This window comes from Taudactylus pleione, unplaced genomic scaffold (assembly GCF_031769625.1).
Source record: "Taudactylus pleione unplaced genomic scaffold, aTauple2 ptg000116l, whole genome shotgun sequence".
Classification (NCBI taxonomy): domain Eukaryota; kingdom Metazoa; phylum Chordata; class Amphibia; order Anura; family Myobatrachidae; genus Taudactylus; species Taudactylus pleione.
This window is the reverse complement of record NW_028284518.1, coordinates 28,529,742-28,543,623: the sequence shown is the minus strand read 5'-3', so window position 1 is coordinate 28,543,623 and position 13,882 is coordinate 28,529,742. Positions and strand designations below refer to the sequence as shown.

Here is a 13,882-nt window from a genome sequence, read left to right as displayed (position 1 = left end):
GTGTGGCCACCACGTTCTCCCAACATGAACCCGATCAAGCATTCATGGGACCTGGTGGAGATGTCCAGTCTCACTTAGGATCCTGCATCTACAAAAATCAGAGAGCTGTGGGAAGCTATAAAGACAGCAAAGGTCAATATCTCTCCAGAGGTCTTCTGTACACTTGTGGAATGATGCCATGTCTAGATGCTGCATTTCTCCAGGCTAGAATGGGTCCTATATGATACTAGGCATCTATCACATGACTTTTGGGTCTTCAGTGTACTGGTGGTGCTCAAGCATTAACAAAGTCCACATAGTTCATATATATGCATCTGTATGTGTACATCATGATGTTCATATGATAGTCTAGGGGTAATCTGGTAGAAGTGTGGTATAGATGTCCATTGTAAATGTAGACTATTTCTTGCTGGTAAAATAATGCATTTAATAGCACATTTAGAGAGATGGATGGATATAGACAACATATATATTTTAGCAATATATCCAAGTGCATTAAAGCATAAACTACTACCATACATAACCATGTAGCTCTTATCTTACAATCCCTTACTTTGTAACGTTGCTTTTTGCACTGTACAGCAGAATATTCCCTAAACCCAGAGCTTTCCAAACTCTGCCTTTTAGAGTCTAGGTTTTAAGAATATCTATACTTGAGCACGTGTCTCTTAATTAGTACCCGAGTCAATTTGATTCTATCTGGACTCAAGCATAGATATCCTTAAAGCCTGAGAAACTCTGTCTTAACCTATATCCATGCTCATTACAGCTATTATTCCCCTTCCCCTTTTCATGTGACTCTAACTATACATAGTTTGTGGTTTTGTTTTTTTCCTACATTAAATTCAGCATTTTCCTATCTAAATACAAAATGTTCGAGTTTTTACATTGTAACAAATGAAGTCAAAGCCCATTCCAAATTTACATTTTTGGACATACTGATCTGAGACTACAGAACAGTATGAATAGTTGCTGCACCCCCTATGTACTTTTGTCCCGTTCTGTACCTCCCATTTCTTGTCGTAAATCTTCGGCAGCGCAATGTCCTGCTGTCACTGTGCTGCACACTCCATATACTGTCATCACAGATATGATCCTGTTATTGCTGTCCTGCACCCCCATATCCTATTCTAGCTGCCCTGCACCCTCCATATCCCATTATCACTGGCGTCATCTCTCATATCATTTCCTCAGTGTATTGCATCTTGTTTTGTCATCCCTTCCTTGCACCCCTATATCCAGTGTTCACTGACCTATACCCCATAACAATAAAGAAAAGCTGATGGGGAGAGCGTGTGGTGAGAGAAAGGCAGAAGGGCAGAGGTTGGGTTGTTAGGGAAAAGCAGATATGCGGAGGTGACGTGTGAGAAAAATGTAGAGGCTGATGTGTGATGAATAAGCGGCTGGACTGGGGGGGGGGAGGCATCTGGCAAATGTTTTGTTTCTAAATTTTAAAGCATAAATATTTTAACTTAAAAAAAAAAATTTGGAAATTCCATAGTTAAACTTTCACATGTCCCATTAAGACTTCTGATACAGGATCGAAAATTTAAAGCAACTTGTAACTCAAACTCGAAAAAGCAATGCAATTCCGATCATTAAGGCTGACGCCTTGATGGTCGTGTTCATTGCACAATGAAGATATGGTATGCCATCACATCCAGTAGGTAACTGCAGATTCAGCACTCTCATGGAGTGAGATTGCTGTCACTCACAAGATGGTGGAGCTGCTAATTCACAGATTTGTGTGCTCATTGGAATACACACATGCAGTCTATGCAACTGAGGTCTGAGCAGTTATGTGGCATACTCATCCCACTCAGTGCCCACAATCTTCCCACTCTGTCACCACAGCCATCCCAATGGGTTCCAACATCCCTTTCACTCCCTACATCGGTCTCATTCTGTATCCACATTCAGCTCCCACTAGCATTCCTCTTAATAGCCAAAAACAGTCACACTGTCAAATGCTCAGTCCACATATCCCACTCCCAAAGGCAAACCTCAGTCCTGGAATCTTAGTCAATACCCACATCTCAAGTGCAATTCACCTTTGTAAATACCTGATGAAGAATTTGCCACCACTGATAAGTTCTCAAAACACAGTTACGAGATTGAGGGTGACTCGACATGCCATGAAGCTACGCAAAATGAGAAATAAAAATGATCGCATTGGATGACAAGACTTACAGCTAAAACATTGGGGGGTAAATTTACTAAGAATCGAGTTTGGTCGAGTTTTTTTTTTTTTTTTTTCCCCCTTTGACTCGCCTAAACTCGGGTGAGTTTCCCATCTTTCAACTCGCAAATTTACAGAGAAGTGAGTTTAGCTGAAAGTGAGTTTTCCAATGGTGAAGCAGAACATGTTTTTTTCCCCGAAATTGTGAGTTTAGATGAGATTACTTACCCGAGATTGAGTTTTGCAGAGAGAAAATACTGCACTCAGGCAAGCAGCCCGCACATATCAGTGAAATATGCTAAGGCTGCTTGTGTGGTCTACCTGTAACCCCCCCCCCCCCCCTTACAAAGAAAAGCCTATCCAGCCCGGGACTTGCCAGCCAGTCCTGGTTCATAAAATTACGGGAAACACGAGTAGGGTTCCAAAGTAATTTAGGAACCAACACCTGGCTGCAGGGCCAGTCCTGGTTTTAATTATAGGGGGAAAAAAATAGGGGTGCCCGTATAATTAAAACCAGCATGGACACAAAACGGCTGGGTTGTAATGCCACAGCCCGGAGACCCTATTACAGGGTCTCTGTGGCCAAAGCATTATCAGGCAATTTAGGAGCTGGTTAGGCTTTTGGGGGGTGAACCTGCGTAATTTTTAAAATAATAAAACACTTTATATTAGGTATTCAGGCAGAAACATACACAAATCACATTGATCTGTGTGTGTTTCTGCCAAACTCACTGCAGATTGTAAACTCGATTCTTAGTAAATTTCCGAGTTGCAACTTTTTCACTTAAAGTACTTCCTAGTTTGGCCGATGGTGAGTTTACTTGAGCTTGCAAGCTCACATGAGTTCTATCAGTGAAAAGAGAGAACTCCTTTCCAAAATCACACTTGTTTGGTCTTTTTAGTAAATTTGCGAGTTTGAAAAACAGGCTAAACTCGCATGAGTTTGCAAACTCGCACAAACTCGATTCTTAGTAAATTTACCCCATGGATTCTTATTTCCCCATTCCTTACTTTTTTTTTTTTCTCCTATCGCTGTTAGTTTTCTGATAGAGATGGGGAGGATTGATAGATAAAAACGCAAAAAAAACAAACTTGTGTATAATCTTAGGGGCTTGTTAATAATAGTAATTTAATCCAAAAGCACAGTCCAGAGTGTGTACCAGGGACCACCACTCAAATGTGTATCCAAGTAAATAAAAAAAAATGTAAACCTCAAAAAAATGTAGTAAAACCATGGTACTTAATATGTCATCATGCCTGATTATAGCTTTGTGTGCAACTATATGCCTTATACAGTTAATCGAAAAACCCTTTATTGCATCTCAAAACAAATAGCAATCATTTAATGTTCATTTGTTAAATACTGTTCAAAAAAAGCACACACAACTTCAACTTTAGTTTGGCGAAATGTGTAGATTACAGTGTGGAGGTATAGTTCTTAAATATAATTTCAGTGTAGTGTTCAAAATTTGCCAGTAGAGGTAGTTGTTGGATTAGCTGAAAGTATGTTCATCTACTGTTACAAAACCATAGGTATATAGAACCAAGTGATTAATCAACGCTTTCTGTTCGGTCCAGTGGTTTTGTAGTTTTGTTTTATGCCAGTCTTTAAACTGTCAACAGACATTTGCTTCATCATCAAATCACACCTTCAACAAGACAGCAGAAAAGGATGTTATTATTATGAGAATGTCAGGCAAAGCAAGTTTTAGGAGCTGAGATGCCCTTTGTGTCACACAAATATATTATGCTAGGTACAAATTTCAGTAGGAATTCTGCAGTTCTATTATACATTTCTGTGCAATTCATGATTTCACAGCAGAACCTAAAATTGGAGTCTTTCCATAATGGGAAAACCACCTTGCATTTGACATCTGATAAAAAGCAGTGTGTGTCTACAGTTTTCAGATCTGTCATTGATTGACCTGAACTCAACTTGTTCTTGACTTTCCTGCTGTGTACAGGTGCTGTACTTTGATTCTGTGTGTCAAAGAATACATTCCTTTATATAAAATTGGGTATTTTGTACATGCTGAACTATGGCAAAAGTTTTATCTTTTAAGTAGGCAAAAACAGTGCTAGAGGGTGGTTAAAAAAAAATATTGGATGTAGGTAGAAAATGTATGTTAATAAAATATTGGTATCCAGACCATATTTTGTTGAATATGTGTGTATGTATTGCATTAGTGATGCAATACATCCCGTTTTGTCCAGGATCAGGAATTGGGCTCTGTGTCCCAGGAGTTCCGAAGACAATCTTCTGAGACGCCCAGATATCACAGTTTCGTGAGGGAGGGCAGCTGGAGGGGCATGTTATGATGACAACGGCGGCCAGACATCTTTTACTTTCCGCCAGCAGCAGCATGGGCATTCTCTGGCTATCGGTTGGTCTGGACGGAACGCTCCTTCCCAGACACTGCTACTGTGACTGCAGTCAAACAGTGACTCCACAATCTGAGAGACTTCAGTGACCTGTTCAGCTGGTACATTAATTCAGTGCACTTGTCTTCACTCTTATTAATAATTAGGGTTGGTTATGAGATCCCAGCGGTCAGGATGCCGCTGGTCAGAATACCAACAGCAGTAGCCCGACACCCATTCGTAAATATTGTAGCTATAACCCTAACCCACCCTCCCCGGTGCCTAAACCTAACCTCCCCCCAGCACATTAAACCTAACACTCCAACCCTCCCTCTAGTGCCTAAACCTAACCTCTCCTTTCCTGCTCCCTAAACCTAACTCTCCCACCTTCGTGCCAAACCATCCCACTTGTGCATAACCCTAAACCTAACCCTCCCCTAACTCCCGATACTTACCTTCCAGGTGCCGTCAGTTGGGCTTCTGGAGCCAGGTTCCCTACCGTCGGCATCCTGCACACCAGAATGCTGACTACATCAAAATTATTGTCTATTTTTGTCTTCACTAGTCTGAGAGAGACTCACTGAGGCGTTGTGTGTGAACCAGGGGTGGCCATCACACTGACAACCAAGTGAGTGAGTCCCCGTCCACATAATATTTTAATCGATTCAGTAAAATGCCTAAAGCAAAATCGAACAAGCACTCTGCATCATTACTTAAAATTAATAATCGCTCACCAATGACTGGTAGGCACTGCTAATATGTGTATATATGTATGTATATAATATAGTCTGTTTGGAGGTGGTTGCTTCTGAGGGAATCAGTATGATTTACCCTGGCCGGCTGTTCAAATACAGACAGCGGAGGACCAGCAGTGAAGATCCCGACAGGTACGTTTTTTTTGTATTTACTAACCTAACCTCCCCCCCACCCCAAAGTGCCTAACCCCAAGTCTCCCGGGGGCTGCCTAACCCTAACCTTCCCCTAGCCTAACCCTAACCTCCTGGGGGGCTGCCTAACCCTAAGTCCCCCCCATGAGAAAACTCAAAACATACCCATCAGAGAGATGGCAAAAACATTAGGTGTGGCCAAATCAACTGTTTGGAACATTCTTAAAAAGAAAGAACGCACCGGAGAGCTCAGCAACACAAAAAGATCTGGAAGACCACGGAAAACAACTGTGGTGGATGACAGAAGAATTATTTCCCTGGTGAAGAAAAACCCCTTCACAACAGTTGGCCAAATCAAGAACACTCTCCAGGAGGTAGGTGTATATGTGTCAAAGTCAACAATCAAGAGAAGACTTCACAAGACTGAATATAGAGGGTTCACTACAAGATGTAAACCATTGGTGCGCCTCAAAAACAGGAAGACCAGATCAGAGTTTGCCAAACAACATCTAAATAAGCCATTACAGTTCTGGAACAACATACTATGGACAGATGAGACAAAGATCAACTTGTACCAGAGTGATGGGAAGAGAAGAGTATGGAGAAGGAAAGGAACTGCTCATGATCCAAAACATACCACCTCATGGTGGTGGTATTGTCATGGCGTGGGCATGTATGGCTGCCAATGGAACTGGTTCCCTTGTATTTATTGATGATGTGACTGCTGACAAAAGCAGCAGAATTAATTCTGAAATGTTTCGGGCAATATTATATGCTCATTTTCAGTCAAATGCTTCAGAACTCATTGGACTGCACTTCACAGTGCAGATGGACAATGACCCGAAGCATACAGGAAAAAGCAACCAAAGAGTTTTTTAATGCTAAAAAGTGGAATGTTATGCAATGGCCAAGTCAATCCCCTGACCTGAATCCGATTGAACATGCATTTTACTTGATGAAGACAAAACTGAAGGGAAAATGCCCCAAGAACAAGCAGGAACTGAAGACATTTGCAGTAGAGGCCTGGCAGAGCATCACCAGGAATGAAACCCATCGTCTGGTGATGTCTATGCATCCCAGACTTTAGGCTGTAATTGCCTGTAAAGGATTTACAACAAAGTATTAAAAAGTGAAAGTTAGATTTCGAATTGGTTTGTTTGTCCCATTACTTTTGGCCCTTTAAAAAGTGGGAGGCACATATAGAAACCGTTGTAATTCCTACACCGTTCACCTGATTTGGATGTAAATAGCCTCAAATTAAATCTGAAAGTCTGCTGTTAAAGCACATCTTGATTGTTTCATTTCAAGGCTAATGTGGTGGTGAATAGATGTCAAATTATGAAAATGCTGTCAATGTCCCAATATTTATGCACCTGACTGTGTGTGCATATATATGTATGTATATGTATGTATATGTGTGTGTATATATATATATATATATATATATATATATATATACATATATATATATATATATATATATATATATATATAAATTTATTATGTATGTATCCATTGTTGTAGATGCTGATCTATTTATAATCTGTGCTGCTACTCCTGAAGAAGGTCACAGATTGTGACCGAAACGTTGAGTGAGTTAGATTATGTCAATTAAAATTGGATTAACTTTTTTCAAGCCTGGTGAGTGCCCCTCTCTTTCTATTATTTATATATATATATATATATATATTATATTATATAATATAAATTCCACACACTTATCAAAGTTCTATCTGCTGGGGTGCAGCACCAATGCTTGGTCTGGGATATCTCCGCAGGCAAATAGATACAGTATCATATAGGGGTACACTCACCAGTCTCTCAAGGTAGTTTTCCAAAGAGGACCGAAATGTCGGAATCTGTTCATTTTGTCATGGAATAAAGCATTTTTTTGTACTTCTTTTTTTTTTTTTTTTTTTTAAACTACCTTGAGACTGGTGAGTGCACCCCTATATGTTACTGTATATATGTGTGTATATATAGATAGATATATATCTATATAGAAATATATCTTTTAAATCAAAACGATATCCCATCATTTCTATTAAATTATATTTTGGGTTTAAGCTCATAGTTCATAGCTCTAATTTTCTAATTATTTAGGATTGCCTCCACCTAAGATAAAATGTCAATTAACTGATAAATTGCATACTGACTATAAGCATCTGCTCGGTGGCAGCACGCTTGAGCGGGACGGCTCAGTGGTAGCACGCTTGAGCGGGATGGCTCGGTGATAGAGTACTCAGAAATAGAATAGTAGAACCAGTTGCTTGAGCAGGATGAGCTGCAGGTAATGCTAGTGAGCATTAGCTGAGAAGTGGTGATACTTGATATTGAGCATTGTGAACTGCAGGTGGTGCTGGTAAGCACCTGCTGAGAAAAAAGAGAAATACTGGTGCTTTCTGCAGTATCAACTGCAGGAGGTGGCATTTTCGTTTACGTTCTATGGAAGGCCAGGTGCTTATTCGTCATTTACCTGGGACAGAAATTACACCAGGGTGTACTATGGAAAGAAGGCAAGCCAGCAGAGGTAGTGTGATGCTCTGGGCGATTTTCTGCTGGAAAACCTTGGGTCCTGGCATTCATGTGGATGTTACTTTGACACGTAGCACCCACCTAAACATGTTGCACACCAAGTACACCCCTTCATGGTAGTGGTATTCCCTGATTGTATTGGCCTCTTTCTGAAGGATAATGCGCCCTGCCACACTGCAAAAATTGTACAGGAATGCTTTGAGGAACTTGACAAAGAGTTCAAGGTGTTGACTTTGCCTGCACATTCTCCAGATCTCAATTCGATCAGGCATCTATGGCATGTGCTGGAAAAACCTCGCAACTTACAGTACTTAAAGCATATGCTGCTAACGTGTGTGTGTGTATATATATAAAAATCATTGGTCTGTTTGTCTTTCCGGTTATGCATTCGGACACCCCTGCGCCGATTGGGATGAAACCTACACGAGGTGGTTCTTTTTGGATCCTGGCCAGGCTTTAGGGGGGTTAGGGTCCCGGACGTTTCTTCCGTTGGTGTACGCTGGGCAGATCTTTGACCCGGGAAGTCTGTTCTGACCTATCCACTGGATGGATTTGTACAAAATCTTCACAGAGTGGTAACATTGGATCCCAGAAGACATACTAGGGGTTTTAGGTCCTGGACGGACCTCCCGTTGGTGTACACTGGACAGAACTTTGACCCGGGGAGCCTGTTCTGGGCCTTTCACTAGATGTATTTAGATGTAAACTTCAGAGGGGTGGCAATTGGTCTGGGATGCCTAACTTAATAACTTTAAGATTTAAACCTGGGCAATGCCGGGGACTTCAGCTAGTATCTTATATATAAAATTAATTGGTTGGTTTGTTTGTTTATCTGTCCAGTTATGCATTCTGGCACCCCTGCACCGACCCCTGGTCCAGTTGGATCCTGTCCATGTTTTAGGTTGGTTAGAATCCCGGTCAGACCTCCCATTGGTGTACGCCTGGCAGAATTTTGACCCTGTTGTGAGCCTTTCCACTGAATGAATTTGGCCAAATACTTTAGAGAGTGGTAACAGTGGACCCCAGAAGACATCCTTGGGGGTTAAAGGTCCCGATACCCGGCATTGCCCGGTTTTTAATCTTCAAGTTATTATAAGTTAGGCATCCCAGACCAATTGCCACCCCTCTGTGAAGTTTTCCTCCAGATCCATATAGTGTAGGGGTAGGCAATAAGCGGCCCCTGGCTGTTGTAGAACTAGACATCCCAGCATGCCCTGCCACAGTTTTGCTATTTGGCCATGCTAAAACTGTTGCAAGGCATTCCAATTTTGGTATATCCCAGATTAGCTGATGTATAATGAATATAGGGTCCAACAGAGGTCCTGTTGCATTGTGTCCTAACGCCTGACATGTTTGCCTGTAGCGCTCCTACATCTTCATCATACTCTGATAAGTACATAGTATATCCAGTCATCTATATACCAACCTCTAGCTCTGTTTTGCTTACTTATTGGCTTCAGCTCCTAATTGAGTTTTGGATGATTTGCACCCCTCTGCTTGCAGCTGCTTATTGGATCTATTCTCTAACGCCATTGTGAGGACATTGATTAGTTCCTCTGAATGTCATACCTGGCTTTTGGTATTTCTAATTTGTATTTCATTTTTCAGAATGAGCAGTCTTGCCCAACTTGTGCATAGTTTGAAATCTCGAATGGAAGCACCAGATTATGAAATGGTAAAGTACTTTATTATCTTAAACTAGTCTGTTTTAACAAAAATATTGTCCTACCTTTATGTTCATTTGAAATCAACAATACCTGTGTCCTTACCCTTTGTGGGGGAGGGGGGAATGTTTACACCTTGTAGGTCAACGTGTTTTGGCTTTCACAAGGATCTTTTCCATCTAAAAAAAAAATAGCAACTGTGAGAATAAAAATAAATTTTAAAAGTGTATGGTGCCAGATACTAATAATAAAGGTTATATTGCTCCTAGATAGGTTGATATATACAGTAGTTAACCACCAGGTCAATGGTCAGAAGGGCAATTGTTATATGTGTAACCTGTAATGCCAATGTTATGTTAACCATGTTTGGTTGATGATTAAATTATGCTAAGTGGGTGGCATGTAAGAAAATAGCAACTTGGACATTAAGTTACTAGGATTTATCAACAAAGGCTTAAAATAAAATGCCAAATGTGTTCATTTTCAGCATGGCTTTGGATAAGCAGAAGGAAAGTAAATCAACTGTCCATTGTTCTAATGCTAGTGGTCACATTATCCTAGTTTGTCCACCATTACACTCCATGGAGCCCTCACAGTGTGTGTGATACCTGTCCCATATCCCCTGTGTAAGGTGAGAAGGTCTGGCCACAGATAGTAGGTACACCCTGATTGGTACAGGGCTGACAGGAATACTGTCAGTTACCATGGTGGTTTGAGATGGGTATAAAAAGGTCTACCCAGGCTCTGTTCGATTTGGGAAAGACTGACTTAAGAGGTAACTCTCTGGTCAGGGTACTCTTGCTATCAGGACTTCATTAGGGAACTGTGGACGTTCGGGACTACGCCATCGGGCCTTTGTGATTCTGCCCTGCCACTTGCTGGACTCTGCTAACCTCTGAGTGGAAGTTGTTGTTTGCTTGTTTTCCCATTGGTTCACCATATTCTTAATTACACAGTTGTTACCTAATAAAACGTAGAAGAATTTATACCTGGTGACTGTCTACGTGAAATATGTAACCCTGTTCCCTCACAGGTATAATAATTTAAGTTCTGTTACTGTCATTCCTCTTTATTTTTTGGGGTGTATTTTTCTCTTCGACTGGCATTTAACATACAGACAATGCACAGTAAGAGCTGAACAGCTGGAGAGAAAAATTAGTCTGGGTGCCTCATTAAGGACACACTGTAAGGAGTTATAATAAAACAAAAGAAATAATTTGTGTTGCACAGGACAATTCGATTTAAGAGATATATATTATCAAAATCATCTTCAAATATTAATAATTATCTATCAGGATCATATATGGGGGTGCCACCACAGATTCAAGAGAGAATATACATTGAAAATAGGAAAGAAAAAAAAAAAGGGAGAATCTGTATATGGTGCACAAGTAGTAAAATATAACTTTTATTTAGTCATTTAAAATAATTAATTAAGTAATGAATAAAGAAAAGCTAAATATATTAAAAAGGATAGTAAGTAGTGTGTCAGAACATTTTAGTGAGTAAAAATAAGAGTATAAACCTCTTTTATGCAGTAAAGGGTTTGTCAAATAATTCCAAGTTTCAAGGGGTTAAATCAATTCCCTGATATAAATGTCTCAACTCAATATAAATATCATTAAATTGAGTATCTATCAATGTGATATTTATCTTAATTCAGAATCTAGGGTGTGTAAAATATCTCTGGTGAGCTGAAATTGTTACTCAGGATTCTCATAACAATGCAACAGTTGCTAGCTAGCTGCAATGTATCTAAGTGTAACAAAATGAGGTAGTCATGAATTTCAGCAGGTATAATATTCCAGTGTTTATTCACCCTGTTTTACATATTGGTACATTGTAGTAATCTTAAAATCTTTAACACAACACAATGGCTTAATGCAAGTGGTGAAGTTATATTAAATGATTAGCATTAAGATTCTGGTATGGTGTATAGCCTGTGTCTTTCACTCTGTGAGCTGGTATATAGATTAAATAGAGGGGTTATAGTTTTTATTCCCTATGCTCGTATATATTCTAACTCTGTGCTTCTATAGCACATTAAATGTCTAAATAATAATTTGTTGACCCGATCATAATAGCTTCTGGCATGTGGAATAACAGCTTGAACAAGGCAACCGGAGCCGAACACAGACTCCTTAAGTACGTCCTTCAGCCAATCACATATCAGTGTAAGTTATTTGAATTAGATTAAGGCGCTATGTCCGTTGGCATCGATGTGGTCATCACTCCGTTAACTCTTGCCTACCTGTTACTCCAGGATTAGATGGAGCCAGCCTGACTATACCTGTGCTTACCTACCATTGCTGGCAATGCCTCTCATCTACTCTATCAGTATTTATTTGGAGATTATCCCGATCTGAGCTAGAACATTGTTATTAAATCCTATAGATAATAAATTAAATATTAAAATATATATATGTATATATCCTACCACTCTAGTCAATGATTAATAACATCCCCAAATACATATGAAAATCTATATATTACAAAATATATTATAATAATTAGGCACAAAAATTGATGAAAAAAAATCTATAAATAATGTCAAAATATATAATATAATCATCAAAAATCTAATAAATTAATTGTAATTAAATTCAGATAACTAATCTAAATATGATAATAAAACAACTAATATCTCATATATATATTTATTCATGAACATAATTTAGATATTGATGAATCACCTGTGTATTTTATTTAACAGTGTAATATTTAATATAATGTTATGGAAAAATTTACGATGTGCCTTAATAATAACCCGTCTTATAAATAAAAAAATGAAAATGTATAAAAAGTTCCATGTGTTTAAATTAAATGGTAAACACATAAAAATATTCATCATTATTTAGTGAAGCCAATTATGTATTCATTATAAAAAATGCACCGCATCGATACCAATGGACATAGCACCTTAATCTGGTTCAAATGACTTGCACTGATATGTGGCTGGCTGAAGGACGTACTTAAGGAGTCTCTGTGTTCTGGCTCAGGTTGCCTTGTTAAAGCTGTCTATGCGAAACATACGTCGGCACTAGCCGAGTCTGTCATGTCTCACTAAAAACAACTGTTGTGTGATATATAAGGTGTTAGCCGAATCACTGGCTGGACTGCTGACCTTGTTCACCGCAATGATTATGTGACAATTACTGCTCCCACTTGTATTTTAGAAAGGAATAGAGAGGGAGAGATTTAACATAGGATTTTACGGTGGTCATATATAAACACAGATATCTGTGTTATTCCACATGCCAGAAGCGATTTGTGATCGTGTCAACAAATTAATATTTAGACATTTAATGTGCTATAGAAGCACAGAGTTAGAATATATATGAGCATAGGGAAGAGGGAATAAAAACTATAACCCCTCTATTTAATCTATAGCCCAGCTCACAGAGTGAATGACACAGGCTATACACCATATCAGAATCTTAATGCTGATCATTTTATATAATTTCACCACTTGCATTAAAGCCATTGTGTTGTGTTAATGATTTTAAGATTACTACAATGTACCTATATGTAAAACAGGGTGAACAAATAACACTGGGATAATATATCTGCTGAAATTCATAACTACCTTATTTTGTTACAATTAGATACATTGCAGCTAGCTAGCAACTGTTGCATTGTTATGAGAATCCTGAGTAACAATTTTAGGTCACCAGAGATTATTTACACACCCTAGATTCTGAATTAAGATAAATATCACATCAATAGATACTCAATTGAATGAGATTTATATTGAGTTGAGACATTTATATCAGGGAATTGATTTAACCCCTTGAAACTTGGAGTTATTTGACAGACACTTAACTGCATAAAAGAGGTTTATACTCTTATTTTGACTCACTAGATTTTCTATCTGACACACTATTTACTATCCTTTTTAATATATTTTGATTTGCTTTATTCATTACTTCAAAAATTATTTTAAATGACTGTATAAGTTATATTTTACTACTTGTGCACCATATACAGATTCCCCATTTTTTTTTTTTATATTTTCAACAACTGTAAGGAGGACAGATGGATGACAGGCAGGCCAGAGAGGAGGAGATTGTAGTACACAAAGTGGGAAATAATAAAAGCATGGAAAAGGAACTTGACCTGTGGAGAAGAAAAGGCAGACCAAGGCAATGTTATGTATATGGCGACAACAAGGTTGTGCAATGATGACCTCATGGGTAGCAAGCTTGATGATCAGGGAAAAATGGGAGGAGGGGTTTGACATTGGCCAGCATAAAGAT

At 39.0% G+C, this 13,882-nt stretch overlaps 1 protein-coding gene across 1 annotated transcript in view; it reads left to right on the top strand.

Annotated features, from left to right (window-relative positions):
* The window catches only part of LOC148524852 (UPF0489 protein C5orf22 homolog), a 68,253-nt gene that overhangs the window by 22,755 nt on the left and 31,616 nt on the right, over positions 1-13,882 (top strand). The window contains exon 5 of the mRNA XM_088471750.1: positions 9,571-9,637. Within this exon, the coding sequence (XP_088327876.1) occupies positions 9,571-9,637 (67 nt within the window). The remainder of the gene's footprint in view (positions 1-9,570; positions 9,638-13,882) is intronic.